Raw genomic sequence first — 22,876 nt, forward strand, 5'->3', positions numbered from 1 at the left:
CTCTCTAGTCTGTTCCATTGGTCTATGGGTCTGTTCTTGTGCCTTTACCAAATTGTCTTGATCACTGTGGCTTTGTAGTAGAGTTTGAAGTTGGGGAGCATAATCCCTTCAGCTTCTCAGGATTGCTTTGGCCAGTTGGGGCCTTTTGTGGTTCCGTATGAATTTCAGAATGATTTGGTGTAGTTCATTGAAGAATGCCTTGGTAATTTGATAGGGACTGCATTGCATCTATAGATTGCTTTAGGCAGGATGGCCATTTTGACAATATTAATTCTTCCTATCCATGAGCATGGGATGTGTTTCCATTTATTGGTATCTTCTTTAATTTCTCTCATGAGTGTTTTGTAGTTTTCATGGTATAGGTCTTTTACTTGCTTGGTTAGGTTTATTCCTAAGTATTTTATTAGTTTTGATGCAATTGTGAATGGAATTGTTTTCCTGATTTCTCTTTCTGCTAGTTCATCGTTAGTGTATAGGAAAGCCTTATTTCTGTGTATTAATTTTGTATCCTGCAACTTTGCTGAATTCCGATATTAGTTCTAGTAGTTTTGTAGTGGAGTCTTTAGGGTTTTTTATATATAATATCATGTCATGTGCAAATAGTGACAGTTTGACTTTTTCCTTACCAATCTGGATGCCTTGTATTTCTTTGTGTTGTCTGATTGCCATGGCTAGGACCTCCAGTACTATGTTGAATAAAAGTGGGGAGAGTGGGCATCCCTGTCTTGTTCCTGATCTTAGGTGAAAAGTTTTCAGCTTCTCACTATTAAATATAATGTTGGCTGTAGTTTTGTGATATATGGCTTTTATTATGTTGAGGTACTTGCCCTCTATACCCATTTTATTGAGAGTTTTCATCATGAATGGATGTTGAATTTTGTCATATGCTTTTTCAGCATCTATGGAGATGATCATGTGGTTTTTGTCCTTCTTTTTGTTGATGTGGTGGATGATGTTGATGGATTTTCAAATGTTGTATCATCCTTACATCCCTGGGATGAATCCCACTTGATCATGGTGCATGATCCTCTTGACGTATTTTTGAATTCAGTTTGCTAATATTTTGTTGAGTATTTTTGCATCTATGTTCATGAGGGATATTGGTCTGTAATTTTCTTTTTTGGTGGGGTCTTTGCCTGGTTTTGGTATTAGAGTGATGCTGGCCTCATAGAAAGAGTTTGGAAGTATTCCCTCTTCTTCTACTCTTTGGAAAACTTTAAGGAGAATGGGTATTAGGTCTTAATGAAATGTTTCATAAAATTTAGTGTTGTCATCTGGTCCAGAGGTTTTGTTCTTAGGTAGTTTTTTGATTATCAATTCAATTTTGTTGCTCATAATTGGTCTGTTCAGATTTTCTGTTACTTCCTGGGTCAGGCATGGAAGGTTGTATTTTTCTAGAAAGTTGTCCATATCTTCTAGGTTATTCAGTTTGTTGGCATATAATTTTTCATAGTATTCTCTAATAATTCTTTCTGTGGTGTCCATAATGATTTTTCCTTTCTTATTTATAATTCCGTTTATGTGTGTAGACTCTCTTTTTTTCTTGATAAGCCAGACTAGGGGTTTATCTATTTTGTCTATTTTCTCAAAGAACCAGCTCTTGCTTTCATTGATTCTTTCTATTGTTTTATTCTGCTTGATTATATTTATTTCTGCTCTAATCTTTATTATGTCCCCCCTTCTACTGACTTTGGGCCTCATTTGTTCTTCTTTTTCTAGTTTCATTAATTGTGTGTTTAGCATGTTCTTATGGGATTGTTCTTTCCTGAGGTAGGCTTGTATTGCAGTATACTTTCCTCTTAGCATAGCCTTCGCTGCATCCCACAGATTTTGGTTGTTGAGTTGTTGTTGTCATTTGTCTCCATATATTGCTTCATTTCTGGTTTTATTTGGTCAGTGATCCATTATTTAGTTAGGAACATGTTGTCAAGCCTCCATGTGTTTGCGGGATTTTTCATTTTCTTTGTGTAATTTATTTCTATTTTCATACCTTTGTGGTCTGAGAAACTGGTTGGTACATTTCAATCTTTTTGAATTTATGGAGGCTCTTTTTGTAGCCTATATGATCTATTCTTGAAAATGTTCCATGTGCAGTTGAGAAGAATGTGTATCCTGCTGCTTTTGGGTGGAGAGTTCTGTAGATGTCTAGGTCCATCTGTTCTAATGTGTTGTTCAGTGCCTCTGTGTCCTTATTTATTTTCTGTCTGGTTGATCTGTCCTTCAGAGTGAATGGAGTGTTGAAGTCTCCTAGAATATATGCATTGCATTCTATTTCCCTTTTTACTTCTGTTAGTATTTGTTTCACATATCTAGGTGCTCCTGTGTTGGGCACATTGATATTTTTAATGGTTATATCTTCTTGTTGGATTGACTCCTTAATCATTATGTAATGTCCTTCTTTGTCTCTTGTAACTTTCTTTGTTCTGAAGTCTATTTTATCTGATACAAGTACTGCAACTCCTGCTTTTTTCTACCTATTAGTTGCATGAAATATCTTTTTACATCCCTTCACTTTTAGTCTGTGTATGTCTTTGGGTTTGAGGTGAGTCTCTTGTAGGCAGTATATGTATGGGTCTTGTTTTTTTATCCATTCAGTGACTCTGTGTCTTTTGATTGGTGCATTCAGTCCATTTACATTTAAGGTGATTATCGATAGGTATGTACTTATTGCCATTGCAGGCTTTTGATTCGTGGTTACCAAAGGTTCAAGGTTAACTTTCTTACTATCTAAGAGTCTAACTTAACTCACTTAATATGCTATTACGAACACAATCTAAAGGTTCATTTTTCTCTCCTCCTTTTTCTTCCTCCTCCTTTCTTTATATATTGGGTATCATATTCTGTACTCTTTGTCTATCCCTTGATTGACTTTGGGGATAGTTGATTTAATTTTGCATTTGCTTAGTAATTAACTGTTCTACTTTCTTTACGGTGTTTTATTGCCTCTGGTGACAGCTGTTAAACCTTAGGAACACTTCCAACTATAACAGTCCCTCCGAAATAGACTGTAGATTTGTGGGAGGTAAATTCTCTCAGCTTTTGCTTATCTGGAAATTGTTTAATCCACTCTTCAAATTTAAATGATAATCTTGCCATATAAAGTATTCTTGTTTCGAGGCCCTTCTGCTTCATTGCATTAAATACATCAAGTCACTCCCTTCTGGCCTGTAAAGTCTCTGTTGAGAAGTCTGATGATAGCCTGATGGGCTTTCCTTTGTATATTATCTTATTTCCTTCTCTGGCTGCTTTTAATAGTCTGTCCTCATCCTTGATCCTTGCCATTTTAATTACTATATGTCTTGGTTTTGTCTTCCTTGGGTCCCTTGTGTTGGGACATCTATGCACCTCCATGGCCTGGAGACTGTCTCCTTTCCCAGACTGGGGAAGTTTTCAGCAATGACCTCCTTAAAGACACTTTCTATCCCTTTTTCTCTTTCTTCTTCTTCTGGTACCCCTATAATGCGAATATTGTTCCATTTGGTTTGGTCACACAGTTCTCTCAATATTCTTTCATTCTTAGAGATCCTTTTTTCTCTCTGTGCCTCAGCTTCTTTGTGTTCCTCTTTTTAATGTCTATTTCATTTATCTTCTCTTCCACCATATCTTATCTGCTTTTAGTACCCTCCACTGTGCTCTTCAACGATTGCATCTCTGAATGGAATTCATTCCTGAGTTCTTGAATATTTTTCTGTACCTTCATGAGCATGTTAGTGATTTTTATTTTGAAAACCCTTTCAGGAAGATTCATGAGGTTGATTTCATTTGAATCTTTCTCAGGTGCTGTATTCATAATTTTACTTTGAACCAGGTGTCTTTGCTGTTTCATGTTTGTATATGGTGCCCTCTACTGCCCAGAAGCTCTACTCTCTGGAATTGCTCAGCCCCTGAAGCAATGTTGGGAGTCGCAGGGGAGTGGTATTGGTACCTAGGGGGAGGAAAGAGCTGTTTCCTGCTTTCTGGCTGCTATGTCTGCCTTTACTGCCAGAACTGGTGGGCCAGTCACACAGGTATAAGCCTTTATTTGTGTTTGTAGTTGCTGTAGATGGGGCTTCTCTCTGGCTGGCCTAACTCCAGGGTAGGGTTTGCTGGTTTGTGAGCCAGGTTTGGCTGGCCAGGAGAAAGGTGCAGTAGGCTGCCTGTCACGGAGGGGGTCCTTCAAGCTGTGTAGCCAGCCAGGAAGCTGAAGTGCCTGAATATTGAGAAAGTTCCCAACCTGGTGGGCAGAGTGCACCCGGACAATTTTGTCTACCTGTTGTTTCTCCTCAGCAGTAAGCTCTGTGCAATCCTTGCCCCTTTAGCAGCTCTGTTGCTGTTAGGAAGTTTCTCAGACTGCCTGCCTTTCTTTTGTCCCAGAGCCACTGGATATGGATCCCTGCTTTCCACAAGCATCTGGAATCTCAGTCTCTCCTGGAATTCTGCCTGTCTTACTTAGCTTTCCAACCCCCTAATTACGAGAGTACCATGAAAGCACCATGAAATGTAGGTTTGTGTTCCCAGAGCAGATTTTCAGAGTTAGGTATTCAACAGTCCCAGGCCTCCACTCCCTCCCTGCTTCGTTTCTCTTCCTCCCACTGGTGAGTGGGGTCGGGGAAGGGCTTGGGTCTCACTGGACCACAGCTTTGTTACATTACCCTGTTCCGTGAGGTGTATTCTTTTCTCCAGGTGTATGCAGTTTGGTGCAGCCCTCTTTCCTGTTGCTCTTTCAAGATTAGTTGGATTAATTATATTTTCATATTATATGTGGTTTTAGGAGGAAGCCTCTGTCTTCATCTCTCACACCGCCATCTTTTCTAAAGTAATGTACTATTAAGAGTGCCTTCCATTTTCCATGAGTGCTCATTTATTGACATTCAAAATGTAATGTGGAAACATTTTCAAAATTCTTTTAAAATGGTATTTACAATGTATGTGATATATATATAGGCTTCACTTAAAAGTAAGATAGATACATAAATAAAAATGATGTATCATTTGATATGGAATTTCTACATTTCAAGAATATATTATTATAGCCTTATATTTCCATAAATTCACATATGTTAAACATAGCAGCTGGAGCTAGTGACCTTTTGGTAAATAAAAAATTAAATAGCAGCAACTATTTAAAAAATTCATTTTGACAACAGATGGTGGGACTAGAGAAGTATGAAAACCATACATTTGCATTCTTGTTTAACATTATAAAAATCTCCTCCTCTTCCTTCTTTTTTAATAGTAGAAGATAGACTGTGAAGCACCATAATAGAGCTGATAAAATTAACTCTACAACCAATTTATGTTGTCAGACAATCCTTAGCATCTTATAGAGAAACAGGCAATGAAGGAAAGTCATCAGAGTGCCTATGGATGACATTGTTATCCTGGACATAGTTTTTAAAATGACCTCTTTTCTGCCTCCAGTCCTGCTCTGGATTTTGCCAAGCTGACACCTAACATTTATAAACCAAAATACTTCAATTTTTTGATGTCAACATTATAGATATATCTAAACTTACAACAGAAACTGTGTCCAAGGTCACCAGTGCTATGTACAGTGTGAATGTTTGCCAAATACCGACTCTTTAATGTTAGATGAAAATAAAACTGAATGGATAGACAAAATATTTAGATGCTTCCAATTTCTGCCCAACTATTCAGATGCTTTCAATTTCTGCTCAACTATTCAGTAAGTAAATGCAGTTATCTGTACATGACTAAATTTGCTTTCATTTCTTTATAATCTCTGTTATGTTAGGGGATATATTTTCTTGGTATGAAAATAAGGCACAGTTTTAGTATCTGAAGAAATGAAATTGGATCTTCAATGTTCCACAATTCAAGCAGCATTTAGAATTTTTGCCAAGGTTGTTGCTTGCTTTTTTTTCTATTTTTTTGTAAGTTGTGGTATTTATTTGGATGGGAGCTAACTATTTGGTGAAGATTTGGTAGCTTCTGTATTTGTATGTGAATAATCACTGTTCCTAGTTTAGTTTTATTGTCTTTTTGTGGAATAATGGTAGGTATCTTTTAGAGTTTCCTAGTGACTGTTTTTAGGGGGATTTTTTTCTCACCCAATGCCTTAGTCAAGGATGGGATTAATTTTGTTGAGAACGTGAATTTGTGAGATACTGGTTATTAGTGAAGCAGATACTGGTGCTGCATATTTACCAAGGAAGTTTCTGCATGTGGTTCTTTGCCATTTCTCATCTTGTCACCAAATTTTATTGAATGATTAATTTCTTAGCCATTCCTGATACTGTGTGTGGAGTTAGTGCCTAGTTTTTTAGCTGTTTACTATTTTTTTGAAACCTTACTTTCCTATGGACTAGTCAAAAAATTCCTATTATGAATTTCAGAAAGTCAATTTTTTTTTTCTTAAAAACACCCAAAACTAACCAGAATTTCAGTCTGAGGTGAGATGGATTTTATCATATCTTCCACTGAACATGGCTGTAAAACCTCTGCTGAATGCATGGAGCAGCTATTTGAGGATTCTGAAAGTAGATACAGGCAATCCTTGTTGCATGGTTTGATGTGTGTGAATTCATTACCCCAGGTTGGTCAAGTAACACCAGTCCCGAAACAAACACAACTCAGAATTAGTTAACATCGTCTATTAAATATGATAACTACAAAAAATGTTAACTGCTAGTTCTGCAGCCCCCACTTTTCTATGTAGATAACAGATCACTGCTTTTAAAGTCTGTTGCTGATCGTGAAGCATATAGTTGTGTTACTTCCTTGTCTCCTAGTAATAAGCCTGGGTTCTATTTTATGAGGGGAAAAAAAAGGAATGACCAGTAAAGATGAATGTGCAGCAAAGAAATGAAAGTGACAGTGCTGGAAGTGTAATTTGAATCATATTGTAGAGGAGTTATATGTGGAGTTAGGAAGAAATAGCTGATAGTGGGAATATTGCACTACTCCTCTTGAAGAGTCTGTAGATATATAGCCAGAGGAATTTAATGAAGTCATTTTAGGGACTGACAAATTCTTCTAAAGAGCTTTCCTAGATTAAAACATCCCATTTCTTCATTCCATTTATATTTTGCTGTTATATTCATTGCCTATAATCAGCATAAAAAAACTACCATTTCTGAGCAAACTAATCTTCCCTAGCCATTGTTCTCATTATTTTATATAATGTCTTATTTCATCCTTAAAATTAAATGTATGCAAAAATCAGTTACTATCTATCAGGTTATGAAATATGTGGTCAGGAGCAGAATCACATGTAGTATAGCTGAAGAAGGTACCAGGTTTCCCGCTTGTCCTTCTGTGTCATGATGTTTTTAATGATCACATCTGTTATTTGGAGTGCCCTTTGTTGCCTGGATGACTACTGCCTGTCATAGTTTTGGTTTGCAATGTAGTCAGTCCTTTTGAGTTATAAAGTTTTTTCTAACTTGCTAACCTTGCCTTATATTTAGTCTCTAATCAGTTTTTTTTCAAATAGAGATATCACAGGGCTATGAGAATATTAAAATTTGGTATTTTTATTTTAATGTTAATCTAGAAGCTTATATAGTTTTAAAAAAATTCATTTATTTCCAAGTTTCTGAAATAATTTGTTGGTTCCCTAGCATTCTTGAGTGGTGACCAATGACTTTTTTTTCCCTTGAGAATCAACTTACAAATTCATATTTGAAGTGTTTTAACTGATTATAATTAACAGTTTTATAGATGTTCAAGTTACTTCATCTTTGGCTACAAGGAGACTTCTCAATTTGACTTCTAAGTATAAAAGAGTGTCTTGACAATTTGTATGAATTACCCCTTATGTACAAGAATTGTCATTTGATTTCAATGCCCAAGTTTTATTTGTATTCATACTGGTACATAGTAATGCTTCAGTTTTTTTAATTGTAATATCAAATGAGCAGAGGTTAAAAGAATAGATGGAATATATTAATAATACATTTGTATCAAGTCAAAGTGAAAAAAATGTCATAATATAGTCTATGCTGCGATTTTGCAGTATTTCAAATAGGGAAAAGTGGGAAAAATTGAATCATCATTTGGCATGTAGTGAGATAGTCACCCTTAGAATCTATCCATTGGAGTAGTACCACAGTCTTGTGTGGAAATTTAGTTCCAGCAAAATAGCATTATCCATCATAGTAAGTTAATACTAAATTAAGTTTTATTAGTGTTGTTTTGTTTTCATTGAATCTCAAGTTTGGTTTGCTTTTGGACCTAGTTAGGAGTTATAATCCTAAAGACTTTAAAGTAGTTTTTATAGTTTCATATGTTATCTCTTTATCCCTTTATTTTTGTGTTTTAGGAGCTATCAAATTGGTTTCATACATCATGATTAGATTATATAGTGTCTATTGTGTTTTTGCAACTTTGTAGATTTAATTCTATTACATTTTAGTTTTATATCTTAGGTGGAAGACCTATTTTTACCATGATATTTGTAGGAGTAATTGAAAAAACATTTCACTCATTTACCTTTAACATTTAATTGTTTGGTTCTTTATATATGAGCCTTTTCATCTATTCAGTGGCTTGTGATATTTTTTTTAGAGTTTTAAAATGAGGTTAACAAATAGTTTGTCAACCTTATTTTATTTCTGAAATGATTAATTTTCTAACATCTGTTATTCTGCCTAGATTTGGGAGGTAATGTATCATTTTTCTTGTTCTGCAGTATTTTTCCATATGTTCCATGGTTTTTTTTTGTTGTTGTTAGCAGGGTTAGTTGTATGTGTATGTATGTGTCTCTGTGTGTGAGAAAATTCATTTTATATATATCAGCTTTTAGTTACAGCTTGGGATTTGTTAGCAAATAAGCCTACATAAAGAGGCTGCTGGCAAGTTCTGCTTCTGGCATTGGTAGATAACATTATTTTGGATCAACTCTCCTACTCAGAACAACTAGAAAGGTGAAAAAGTGAAAAAAAATCATTTGAACTCATCAGAAAACTATCAAGCAGTGAGGAATTTTATAGTCAAAATCTGGTAAAAACGGAAAGCCAGAAGGATCAGTACATCATTTGGGACTCTTCCTCCCTCAAGGCACTAGCTGATGTCAAAAGAGGTCACTTAGAAGCAAAGAGGCTAGGATCACAGCTCTCAATAGGTATATGAGGCTAGAGAAATCAAAACGAGTTCAGGAAACTTCCAGCTTTCAGTTGAAACCCCAAAGGGTGGCATCCTAGGGAAAATGGTGAATTGAAGATAAGAGAAGTGATAAACTGAAAATAGACCAGCCCTGATGGGGACAGAAGTCCACCTTTGAATCATTTCAGCTCTTACTTAACTGGATAAAGGTGATTTGTGTTTTGTAGTGACCCTAGCCTGACTTCCTGCTAGAAGCAAAACCAGATCCCTTCTGAAGGAAGATGTCATCATCCAGAGCCTTAGATAATCTCTACAATTGTATACAGTGTTTATTACATGATACAAAAATACTCAGGCAGAAGAAAATACAAGAGGGGACTGAAAACTAAGGGAGGAAACACACAACAGAAACATATATGGGACTATAACGTAACAGTGATTAACCTATTCAAGAAATTAAAAGACAAGATTGAGAATTTTGACAAAGAATTGGAAACTCTAAAAAAGAACTAAATAAAAATTATAGAAACTGAAAAATACAAGTAACACAAATTCCAGAAAACCATCAACAAGTGGATCAAATAACAGTTTATATACAGTTGAACAGAGAACTAACGAATTCAAAGATAGGCCAGCATAAGATATTCAAAAAGATGAGAGGACTATCAACAATATAGAAAAAGCATAGATGACAGGGGATATGGCAAAAAAAATACAATTTAAATGTAACTAGATTTCCAGAAGGAGAGAAAAGAGACGATGGAGCAGAAACAATGTTTGAAGAGATGATGGCTGAGCATTTACAACATGTGAAAGATAGCAAGCTACAGAATCCATGAGCTCTGTGGGCCAAAAATGGGATAACAGATTAAACTACACATAGTCATATCATAGTAAAACCATTGACAAAGTCAAAGAGAAAAGTCTTAAAAATAGCCAGAGCTGAGAAGGGCAGGTTACTTTAAAAAAGAAGCAGTAATAAGAAATGACAGTTGATTTTGTTTACAAAAGGATACTGACAGGCTTAGCTTGAAAGCTGTGAATAATAAAGAGAAACACAGGAAAAATTAATAGAGCTGGTTCTGTCACTAACTTGTGTGATCTAAAATTATTTTACATGTCTAGTTCTTATCTTATAATTTGAGCTTTTTAAACATTAACATTGTTTAATATTATTCTGAGCTTGTCATAGATTACTCATACATTTTTGTGTTTTTTGTGTACCAGAGGTCTATTAGATACAATTTTATTTTACTAACATATAAATTACTCTCAAGGTAGACCTTAGTTCTCACAGGTCTCATTTATGTTTCCCTGGATTGATGGGCTAGGTCCTATAGCTGGTGAATACTCAAGCAGGATAGTATTGTACATACCCCAATTTAGGGAAGTAGGGAACAGAGAACATGGAAATATTAACCCTTTTTCTCAGAAATCAGAGTTACTGTAGAGGTATATGTCTAAAATTCTCACTCCACTTCTTTTAATCCAGATGGTTTTAACCTGGTTCTCAAGAAGAGCTAAATTCAAACCAAAAGGAAAAAGGATTTGCTTATTTGTGGTTCATACTCTGTTTCCTATGTGCTCTCCCTTCATCTTTTCTTTCAGCACACTTCTGCAAGGGAACAAACTTGTTCTCGCTGTAAGTAGGGTCCTTCCTACCCTTTAATGCTGGCTGAATTTTGTCTTCTCAATCATTTGTTTTATTTTGTTCTCCTTTAATAGTTATAGATGACATGTTCTATGGATCTATGCATTATTTTTATTCATCCTTAGATAGATATCTAGATATAAAGTTTCCCAGTAATTCAGGGTGTGTGGAATTTCCTCAGCTTTACTTTTTGTTCCTTTGCATTTTAGGTGAATCTTCTTTACTGCTTTGTAGCTCTAAACAGTTCTGGATGTTATTCTCAGTATTTAGTGTGTTTTGATTTAATGTAGCTCTTTAGGTTTAAAAAGATGTCTTCTTCTGTATCCTGTTGTCTGCCTCCCTAATAACCTGAAGAGAGCATTTGGACTACTGTAATCCCTAGTATGTACTAATAGTCTGACATCTGACTACATGGTTTTCTGGGATTTGAATCTGAATGAATGAAAGAGATGTTTTAGTATATAGAGTTGGGCAGGGTACATTGTTTCAGTAGTGATAGTCACTGTGACAGGTGTTCAGCTTCCTGTTTGTTACAGATATGGGTTCCTGAAGGATTGTTTAAAAGGAAGAAAGACTGTCTCTTGTTTCAGATATGCTGGCCTTGTTATGTTTCTAATTGGGTGGCATATCAATGAGACATTTCAGTCTGGTTTTGTAAGCCCTTAGATAGACATCTCTTCTACATTCTGGCAATGAGAAGATGGAACAGATAGTGAACAGATGCTATTTAAAAGCAGGTGTTAGAACTGGCTCTTAAAATATTTATGTTTGCTATTTTTATATTTCTTAACAGTGTTCAAAATTTTCTCTGATACTCTTTGGAATCACAGTGGATACTGTAGAAATAAAAAGAATTATTAGAGAATACTATAAAAAATTATATGCCAATAAATTGGACAAACTACAAGAAATGGACAACTTCATAGAAAAATACAATCTTACAAGACTGACCCAGGAAGAAACAGAAAATTTGACAGACCAATTATCAGCAAAGAAATTGAACTGGTAATCAAAAAACTCCTAAAAAAACAGAATTCCAGGTCCAGATAGTCTCACATCTGAATTCTACCAAACATTTAAAGAAGAGCTAATACCCATCCTTCTTAAAGTATTCCAAAAGTAGAAGAGGAGGGAATACTTCTAAACTTACTCTATGAAGTCAGCATCACTAAAATACCAAAACCAGACAAAGAAACCACAAAAAAAAGAAAATTATAGACCAGTATCCCTGATGAACATAAGATGCAAAAATCCTTACAAAATATTAGCAAACAGAATTAAAAAAATACATCAAAAAGTCATCTATCATGAAAAAGTGGGATTTATTCCAGGAAGCAAGGATGGTACAATATTCATAAATCCATCAACATCAACACCACATTAACAAAAAGAAGGATAAAAACCACATGATCATTTCAATGGATGCTTGAAAAGCATTTGATAAAATTCAACATCCATTCATGATAAAAACTCTCAACAAAATGTACAAGTACCTCAACATAATAAAATAGAGGGCAAGTACCTTAACGTAATAAAAGCCACATACAAACCCAAAACCAACATCATACTTGACAATGAAAAGCTGAAAGCTTTTCCTCTAAGATTGGGAACAAGACAATGATGTCCACTCTCACCACTTTTATTCAGCATAGTACTAGAGGTACTAGTGATGGGAGTCAGACAAACTGAAGAGATAAAAGGCATCCAGATTGGTAAGGAAGAAGTTAAACTGTCACTATTTGCATATTATATGATATTGCACATAAAAACCGCTAAAGATTGCACCAAAAAACTATTAGAACTAATAACTGAATTCATCAAAGTTGCAGGATACAAAGTTAATACAAAGAAATCTGTTCTATTCCTAAATACTAACAATGAAATATCAGAGAGGAAAACCCCATTTACAAATACATCAAAAATAATAAAATACCTAGGAATAAACCTAACCAAAGAGGTGAAAGATCTGTGCTCTGAAAACTATAAGACACTCATGAGAGAACTTAAAGAAGACATCAGTAAGTGGAAATCTATTCTGTGTTCATGAATGGGAAGAACTGTCAAAATGGCCATCCTGCCCAAAGCAATTTACAGGTCAATGCATTCCTTATCAAAATACCAACAGCATTTTTCAATGGACTGGAACAAATAGTTCTAAAATTCATATGGAACCACAAAAGACCCTGAATAGCCAAAGCAATCCTGAGAAAGAAAAACAAGCTGGGTGGATGATGCTCCCTGACTCAAACTCTACTGAAAAGCTACAGTAATCAAAACAGTTTGGTAGAGAAAAGACCCATAGATCAATGGAACATACTAGAGGGCCCAGATATAAACCCATGCATATATGGTCAATTAATGTATGATAAAGGAACCATGAACATACAATGGGGAAATGATAGCCTCTTCATTAACTGGTGTTTGCAATACTGGACCCTACATGTAAGAGAATGAAACTGGATTATTGTCTAACTCCATACTAAAAAGTAAACTCAAAATGGATCAAAGAACTGAATCTAAGTCATGAAACCATAAAACACTTAGAAGTTAGAAGGAAACATAGGCAAAGATCTTTTGAATAGAAATATGAGCAATTTTTTCCTGGATACAGTCCTCAGGCAAGGAAAACAAAATAAAAAATGAACTAGTGAGACTACATCAAACTAAAAGGCTTCTGTATAGCAAAGGACATAATCAGCAGAACAAAGAGGCATCTTATAGTATGGGAAAATATATTCATAAATGACTCATTTGTTAAGGGGTTAACATCCAAAATATATAAGGAACTCATATGCCTCAACATTTAAAAATGATCCCAATCAAAAAAATGGGTGGAGGATCTGAACAGACACTTCTTTCTCCAAAGAAGAAATTCACATGGCCAACAGGCACATGAAAAGATGCTCCACATTGCTCATGATCAGAGAAATGCAAATTAAAACCACAATGAAATATCACCTCACACCAGTAAGGATGGCCAACATCCAAAAAACAAACAACAACAAGTGTTGGTGAGGATGTGGAGAAAGGGGAACCCTCCTACACTGCTGGTGGGAATGTAAATTCGTTAAACCACTCTGGAAAGCTGTATGGAGGTTCCTCAAAAAACTAAAAATTGAAATACCATTTGACCCAGGAATTCCACTCCTAGGAATTTACCTGAAGAAAACAAAATCCCTGATTCAAAAAGATATATGTACCCATATGTTTATCGCCACACTGTTTGCAATAGCCAAGATATGGAAGCAACCTGTGTCCATCAATAGATGAATGGATAAAGAAGAGGTGGTAAATATACACAATGGAATACTATCCAGCCATAACCAAAAAGAAATCATGCCATTTGCAACAACATGGATAAATCTAGGGGGAATTTCGCTCAGTGAAATAAGCTAGGTGGAGAAAGACAAGTACCATATGATTTCACTTATTTGTGAAATATAAAACACTGCAGAACAAGAAACAAAATAGCAGTAGACTCATAGACACTGGGAAGTGACTAGTGATTACCAAGGGAGAGGGTTTGGGGCAGGTGGGGTAGAGGGTGAGGGTGATAAAGGGGCACAAAAATTCTCAATCATAATACACATTGGCCATCGGGATGGTAGTACAGCATGGAGAATATAGTCAGTGATTCTGTAACATCTTTCCACATCGATAGATGGTAACTGCACTAGAGGGTGTGAGGATTTAATAATATGGGTAACTGTTGAATCACTGTGTTATACATTTGAAACCAATATAAGATTGTGTATCAACAATACTTCAACAATAAAAAATTCTCTGGAAACTAAGATATTTCAGAAACAGCTTTTAAAATCTCTAGTCTATTTATATTTGGAAGTTGTCTAAAGAGAATGAATTTCCCTTCATTATCTTCTTCAATTTAGTTAAAAGAAAGCTTGAAACAATCAATAGGCCAACTGCGGAGTCAGCGTTTATTGAGGAACTCAGGAGGGAGAAGTGTTTCTGTTACAAGTCTGAGTGCAAGTGACCTCGATGGTGGCACTGTGGCAGGTAAACTCTTAAGATGTTTTGAAAACACTTTTTTGTTTTAGAAATATTCCAGAAACATAATGAATACATTTAATCTTTGGAGACATACAACCCATACATAAAATCATCCACATACAATGGTAGAAGATGCAGTTGTAAAGGATTTTATAGTGACTGTTATGAAATATATTCAATGGGACTTTGTTGTTCTGAGTCTATTTTGTTCTCAGACTCCATAGACTACATAGAGCATTATGTGGCAAAATGGATTTAATGTCTGCCTTCTGTCAAAACAAAAACACAAATAGGATTTGCCATGTTGTATACTTTCTGGATTAGAAGTCTTGTCCTAGACTCATAGTTTTTCAATAGTCTGATTATGAAATATCCTATGACACTTATTAAAAAACAGGTGAATTGTATCCTATTGTACGGCTAGATTTGAATGACTAGATTGAAGTTGATGACGCTTAGTTGCCTGAAGTTCCCGTTTGAATAGAAAAGACTTGAATAGAAAAGAATAGGAAAGTCTGCAGTGAAGAGAGGTGATATATAGACAGTCAACAGTAGTAGCTCACATCATTAATATCGCTGTTGGTCATATAATAATGATTAAAAATGAGATGCTATCAGCTATTCTTTTTGTAGCTTTGTTAGTTTTTATTTAGTTTTTATTTAAAAAAACAGATTTTAGATTAATTTGTTTGAAAAATTCAGTTTTATGTTTTGGAGAGTAATAAAAGTTATTTTTATTTAGCAATTTATTATTTTTATAAGAGAAAATAGTATATTGCTTGTTTGAAAAGTATAACAAATTAGAACTATTGGCATGTTCTATTACCAGGTTATTTCTGTTGTTTATCAGTTTTCAGAGCAAGATTAGTTCTGCCAGTTTTATGGAATTATGGCCACAGCAAGATACTTGGGAAATAGTCTGGTTTAAAGGCACCTATATTTATCTGTATCTGCTATGTATTTACTGAGTAAAACTTTAGACTGTTTCTTCTCTGCAGTGTTTTTATTCTCTCCCTTTTCTTTCCTCTATAAAGACAGCCACCGTTTTCCACCTACCTCACCTCTTAAGGACTATGTGGACCAACAGGGTATTAAACGTATTAGGTCCAGAACTGGTGTCCGATTTGTTCGGGAGACAGATGACATGGGCCAGGTACCGTGTGCCATTCTGTAATCTTTGTTCCTTACATTTTGTGTGAGTGACTAACACTTATTATTATTATTATTATTATTATTATTATTATTATTATTATTATTATTATTATTTTATGGCTATATTTTAACCAAGAGTTTGATCATCAGTAACTTTGTACTGATGTTTTTTAAAACTGAGTAAACATTTTTATCTTCAATGTACTAATCATCATCACACATTTATTTTGAATTTTATTTTATTTTGTAGCACATTTAAAAGTAAGTTTCGCTGGACATATTTTGTTTCCATGTTCAGGTGGCCTACTCTTCTGTGAGCCCTGCTAAGTCAGCAACTTTCTATTTTGCTAGGTTTGGTTTACACTTTAGTCCTTGTGTGGCTAACCTATCGATTTTTGTATTCATGTTTTTCTGATTGTTGAATCATGAATGGAGCCATGAAAGTGAGCAAGAAATTGCATACTTATTCTATGTTTTCACTAAAGATTTTGGAAGTAGTAGTTCTGTGGACATATTTCTTTTTCTGCCTTTTTAACTTCTCCATGAGGGCTGAACTAATTATAGCTAAACTAATTAGATAAGGGCTAGGGGATGTTGACTTAGACATCTTTTTTTGGTAGTTTTAGGATTGAGGGGTCATAGTTTGTAGGATACTCATCTGTAGCTTTTGCTTTTTATAGCATAAGCTAAAGAGATATCAGAACCACAGCATTAGAAGATACCTTATGGAAACTTTCCCTTGATTCTGTTATTTTTTTGGTAGGTGTGACTTGGTAGCATGGATTATATGATTAAACCAAGAACAGAGAGCAATATCCTAACATTTTGCTTTTACTCTTTCATTCTGTTTATTTAATGCCTCGGTCCTGGGACAGTTCTTGTGCTTGGAAAAGTGATGAACAAAAACCTTGCCTTTCCATGAAGCTGTGATCTAGAGGGGGAGCTAATGTTAATCAAATAAGTACATAAATACACCCCATAATAATGAGCTAAGATGTGTGCTACAGAAGAAAGAAGCACAGGGCTATGGGTGTCTATAGTAGAGGGACTTGCCCTAGCTAGGGAAGGCTTCCTGAAGAAAGGCTGGTTGAACTGAGATTGTAAAATTGAGTGTCATTCAAGGTAGAACAGATGCCATAGCAAGAAGGAAGATAGCACCTATGAACATTTTAAAGAAGGCTATTTGGCTAAATAAATATGAGGGGCTGAGACCATGCACAGCCTTGTAAGGGATAACATTTATTTTAAAAAGATTGCTTTAGCTATAATGTAGAAAATGGAGTCATGTGGACAAACCAGATGGTTTGAAGATACTGCTGTGTTCTGGGTGACGGTTACTTGGATTAGGATAAATGGAGTTGGAGAGAATAGGGGTAGTTTTAAAAGCTACTAGGTGGATAAAATGAAAGTTCTTGAAGATCAGACAATCATTTGGGGAGGATGGGAGTGAATGAAAAGTAGCAAGGATGAGTCCTAAGATTCTGGTTTACAAAATTGGAAAACCATGATGGCAAAACCAAAGTGAATAATCTATTGTTTATTCACTGTATTATCTCCACTCCTGTGTTTTTACTTGTTCTTCCATACTTTATGTCTATTTTCTTAAGATGACTTTTAGCTCCATATGACTGTGTACTTAATGCCCCGGGGGAAACATTTGTGGTTTGCACATCATCTTCCATGTTAAATTGTGAGGTACTTGTTTTCCAGCACAGTTGCCAGCACAGATTAGATCAGTTGTTTAATGTGCATTTATTAAAATGAATCAATTTTTTGTTTCTGCACATTTCTGTAACTTTTTTTATTACAAATTATAGCATACACATAATTAAAGAGAACAATAATATGAAAGAAAAATCCATATAACTACCACCCAGACCAAGAAATAGAGCATATTATACCCCCAAAGTCTCTTTTATGTTCTTCCTTTCTCCATAGGCAATCAACTTTTATATTAATCATTCTCTCTTTTTTAAATCATTTTTAGTATTGCTTTAAACTTTTTCTAGAATACTATTCTGTTCTTCTAGTAGAAGAACACTAGAAGAACAGATCACAATTTATTTATCTCCATGCTACTCTTAATGGACTTTTGGTTCATTTTTATTGTTCTCATGAACATTGCTGCTCCAGACATTCTTGTATGTGGCTCTTGGTTCACGTGGGCAAGAATTTCTCTGCAGCATGGGTTGGTACACTATGGAGTGTGGTCTGGTTGAATGAAGTTCTGTTGTAACACAGCCATGCTCATTTGTTCATGGCTAATTTTGTGCTATAATGGTAGAATTGTGACAGAGTCCATATAGCCTGAAAACCTGAAATATTTGCTGTTGTGGTCTTTACAGAGCAAGTTTACAGACCACTTTTCTAGGTTATCTGTAAGGAGTGGAATTACTATACTGTAGAGACTGTGATGCTTAAGCTTATATCTAGCTTTTAAAAAAGTAGCTTTTCTTTGGAAAAATACTTCTTTCAGAATGGATACTTATTTTATTCTGTCTTAATAACATTATGAAATGTGGGCATTATTGCAAAGAGCAAGTTCTTATTCTTATACTCAGTGAATTTTCATGGAAGAATTTAGCAGAATCCTAAGTAGGTAACTATGTTTTATCTTTATTAGCTTCATGCTTTTCATCAGTCCCTCCGAGACCTCAGCAGTGAACAAGTTCGCCTTGGAAATGATTTCAGCCAGGAACTTGTCAGACGAAGCCGGTAAAATTAGAATACGGTTTTCCTTGGAGCGTGAATCATTAGAAGAAAAAATAGGTTCTGTAACTGATGTGTTTACATGAATTTAAAAAATAATACTGTGTTTTTATGTTACTAATTTAAAATTTATTAATAGAACAGTTCAAAACTCTTTGAATTTAGAACATACCATAATACAGTGTTAGAAAATTTAATTTCATATCTTTAAACATTGTAACTTACTACAATGGAACGCTGACAGTACAGAGGTACATCGTGAGAACTAAGCAAAGAGGTAGATTTGCAAATACATTGGGAAGAGAGAGAGACGCATAGAGACCAACTGATGGACATTGGGGCTTTAAAAAAAAATAGTGTAATGTTGAATTTGTCCATGAGCCATTGTAGAATCTGATATTTTAGCTTTCAGCTGAAATCTTATTAAACCCAGTGGTTTATGTCTGCCATTCTTTGCAATTTGTCAATTCTGGGTAATTCCCAAGAAGTATTCCTTTACTTAAAAATTTTTCACTGTCTTTTCATTTTCATCAGCAATGACATTTGGCTTTCATTTGGAGGCCATATTTTAACAAGAAACAAAGATTTTTTAATCTCTTCTCAAGAGTCAGAATCTTTATACAGCAGTGATTAGGGAACAACAAGGCTGAATTGAAATTCATTTACCAAGTTTACTTGCTAACTCCCTCTCCACCTAAATCATTCCACACACCAGCTTTTTGTTGCTGTAGCAAAAAGAATCAAAGCTATAAATGTTCAATCTATGAATATCAATTATAATCTGCTTGACTTACCAGCTTTTATATGAGGAAGGAAGGAAATTTAGTAATAAGAATTAAAGACCTTACTATTACTATCAGTACTACTACTGCTAGTTAATATTATTGAACACTTATTTCATGACAGGTAGATTTAGGTTTTATTCTTGCAACAACCTTAGTGAGATGGGCATTATTGTTTTCCCCATTTTTTGAATGTGGAAACAGGGGTGCAGAGAGATGAAATAACTCATTTTGCTGAAGATCAGACGGGAGGATGTAGTGGAGTTAAAATTCAAATCAAGTGCCTGCTCTTTACCACTTAGAGTACACTGTGGTTCAAGATCATTTTCACATATAGCTAATATGAATAAAACATTTAAGGTCCTGGGTTTTGAGCTCTATTATTGAGCTATATTGTTAATCTTTTAAACCAGAAAGGGTTAGTTAATTTAATACTTAGATAAGTTGACAAAATCAACAGAATGGCATCAGCATTCCAATATAATGTGTTCTTGGAGTGACTTTTTCATAGCTTTTACACATTTGAAGGAAGGATATAAATTAAGCACTAGAAACGCAAGTTTCAGGAAATAGTCGTCCTATTTCCTGAAGGTACAGGGTAATTGCAGGGATGATTTAGTTGACTAGTTTAAATGATCATTGGGTGTATAGTGGTAGACTGGGAATCTTCTGATTCATGGGCTTGTACCATCTGGTAGTGACTTAGAGGTATGTGAGGCAGAGGAACTTTATTTAATCCAATATAAGGGTCAGGTTTCTTGTGAAACTTGGTGGTGAAACTTTATGGATGAGGAAGATTTTAGGAACCAATTATACTTTACTTGTACTACAAATTGTTAATTCATATTCATAAACTACTGGGTAGAAAGTTGCTACATTTAAATTTCTGTGTGATTCAGAAAGTTTGATATTTTTATTTAATTAGTAATTTTTCATTTTTCTTTACATTTATTATACAAGGTACACTGAACAATAAATGTATACTGGAAAGCAAGCTTTTAGAAAGGGTTAAAAGAAGTTTAATTGAGAATTCACCTACTTTATGCTATGTGGAAAATTTATTTGAGGGAGGGTAAATTAGGAGACTATTGTATTAGCATATGAGAGAGGATGGCTTGACCAGAATTATGGCGAGGAAGAGGTTGATGGGGATGTGCTTCAAGATATTTTTGAAGATTGAAGAGAGAGGATTTAACAATAGGTTGGATATGGGGAATGATGGAGAATCAACTAAGGATGACTCCCACATTTCTGACTTGAGTAACTGAGTAGATGGTAATATCAACTCCTGAAATATAGAATAATGTTGGGGGTAAATGAGATATAGAAATCAATAGTTTGGCCTTGGATTTGTTAGGTTTGAGATGCCTGTGAAACATCCACATGGAAATGTAAAATATGCAGCTAGATGTTTACTCTGGAGCTCAAAGGAAAACTGTTAGAAATATAAATTTAAGAGTGGTTAGCGTATAGAAAGTGATATTTGGAACCCTGGAAACGGATGATACCTAGAGAGAAACTACAGGAGAGCATCAAGGACAGGGCTGGGTGCCAAGGAGTTCTCATATTCAGAAGTCTGTCTTGAGAAGGAACAGCTGGGGAAAATCCAGCAGTGCATGGAACTGTAAAAGCTGAGAAAGAGGTACAAATAAAGACATTTTCAGAGATTTAAACACTTAGAAAATATACCTTTAAGGTAACTTTTTCTGAGGAAATTACATAGGGACATATAAAAAAATCGGATGGTAACCAAGAAAGAAGAAATAGGTTATAAGAAATAGTAAAACTAGTCCAGAAGTTCAGTGAAAGTAATACCCAGAATGATAGCTATATAGCACCAGCAAGTACCTACACTAACTTAGGAAGAATGTAGTTGACAAGAATGGAGTAGATTCTTAATAGATGATTCAGTAAGAAGTGGGAGAAAAACATCAATGATGTGATAAATAAGGCCCATGTTAAGGCCAAAAACTAATGAAACTGCTCTAGATAAAGCAAAAGCATAGGAAAGTGAATGATCTAAGTATAAAGCTGACTAAAATGTGAGTGTGATAAAATATAAGCAGAGAGCATTAATTCTTTATGATGGAATAACTCATAAGAGGTATAAATATATTATGTAAGTTACAAAGGTCACCAATAAAATAATTAAACACAATAATAAATTTACCAGAAATTGGGGAGGAATATGAGTGACCTAAGTATTTCAAAACAGAGAGTCAGTTGAAAGTATCTGGAGTCGAAAATGATGTGGGTAACTATCAAAAGAATTAAGAATGGAAATGGTTGAACATTGGTGGCCAATGGGAGTGGAACCAGAGGTAAGGAAGTGTGAGAGAGAAAGGGCTTTTTTCTTTTTGAGTCTTTCTGTATTATTTGATTATTTATTATGTATTATTAATTTGATGGGAAAAAGGTAATAGGTAAGTTAGTGAGGACAGAGTTTGTATAGTATATTCTGATGTAATTTGATCACAAATTGCTAGGAAGGATATGAGATCAAAATTTTTGTCTTCCTTCCCTTTCTTGATTTTTAATTTGAAATGGGAATGTTGCAGTCTTTTGTTTGTCGAGAGTGATGTTCCAGTATAGCAGTGGTCCTTAAAATGTAATCCCCAGACCAGCAGCATTGACATCACCTGGGAATGTGTAGAAATGTTCATTCTTGTGTTCCACGGCAAATCTACGAAGTCTGTTTTTAGCAAGCCCTACAGGTGTTTCAAGCTTTCCAACATTTAAGAACCATTGCAGTAGAGTATTATGTAATAACATTTTTGTGTTGTAAATTTCACTAATTATATATATTTTCTCAAGTAACCAATTCAAACTTTTTTTGTTTGTTTGCTTAGATCGGACGCTGAAACAAAAAGGGCTTTGGAAGAATTGACTGAAAAACTTAATGAAGCCCAAAAACAAGAAGTGGTGAGAACACGTTATAAAAATTTCATTTCATACTCAGCTGGTAGAAAGAGTGACTGGACTGGTCACGATCACACTGAAGTTTAGTAGATTTTAACTTTTTGGTGGATTACATGCCATTTTGCCTAAAAATACGTTCTTGTACCTTTTGTAGAATGTTCATGAATATTTTTTAGGTATTTAAGCTTGAAATATTTGTACTGGTAATATAGATAGAATTATTATTTGTTTTATATTTTAGAGTTTCATTGTGAGTATTTGAAAGATATTTTAAATTTTATTGACTCAGTGATTCTCTAATTTTTGTTAAATAATATTTGAGAAGTACAGAATTTTTTGGTAGTGACTGTAGCATTCCCGAGTAAGTATTTTCAGGTCCTGTCACATAACTATATAATCACAATTGCTACAAAGACCTTTCTGCTGTCTGTTTTTGTTTGACATGTGCTGACTGAAAATACCCTTAATTCTCAAGTTTTATTATCCCAAATTTAGATCGTTGAATTTTATTCAGTGATTTCTTTTTATCAAATCATATTCTTGGTGGAATTATGGTAAAAATGAAGCACATACAGTACCCATTTCTTTATGTCATCAGGTTTTTTTT

At 34.7% G+C, this 22,876-nt stretch overlaps 1 protein-coding gene across 7 annotated transcripts in view; it reads left to right on the forward strand.

Annotated features, from left to right (window-relative positions):
* CEP128 (centrosomal protein 128) overlaps window positions 1-22,876 on the forward strand; it is a 397,887-nt gene that overhangs the window by 31,063 nt on the left and 343,948 nt on the right. For all 7 annotated transcript variants that reach the window (XM_073242024.1, XM_073242028.1, XM_073242029.1 and 4 more), the window contains 4 exons: window positions 14,587-14,713; window positions 15,742-15,860; window positions 18,483-18,574; window positions 22,200-22,272. In XM_073242024.1, coding sequence (XP_073098125.1) covers window positions 14,587-14,713; window positions 15,742-15,860; window positions 18,483-18,574; window positions 22,200-22,272 — 411 coding nt within the window. The remainder of the gene's footprint in view (window positions 1-14,586; window positions 14,714-15,741; window positions 15,861-18,482; window positions 18,575-22,199; window positions 22,273-22,876) is intronic.

The sequence above is a fragment of the Manis javanica genome, chromosome 8 (assembly GCF_040802235.1).
Source record: "Manis javanica isolate MJ-LG chromosome 8, MJ_LKY, whole genome shotgun sequence".
In the NCBI taxonomy this organism is placed as follows: Eukaryota; Metazoa; Chordata; class Mammalia; order Pholidota; family Manidae; genus Manis; species Manis javanica.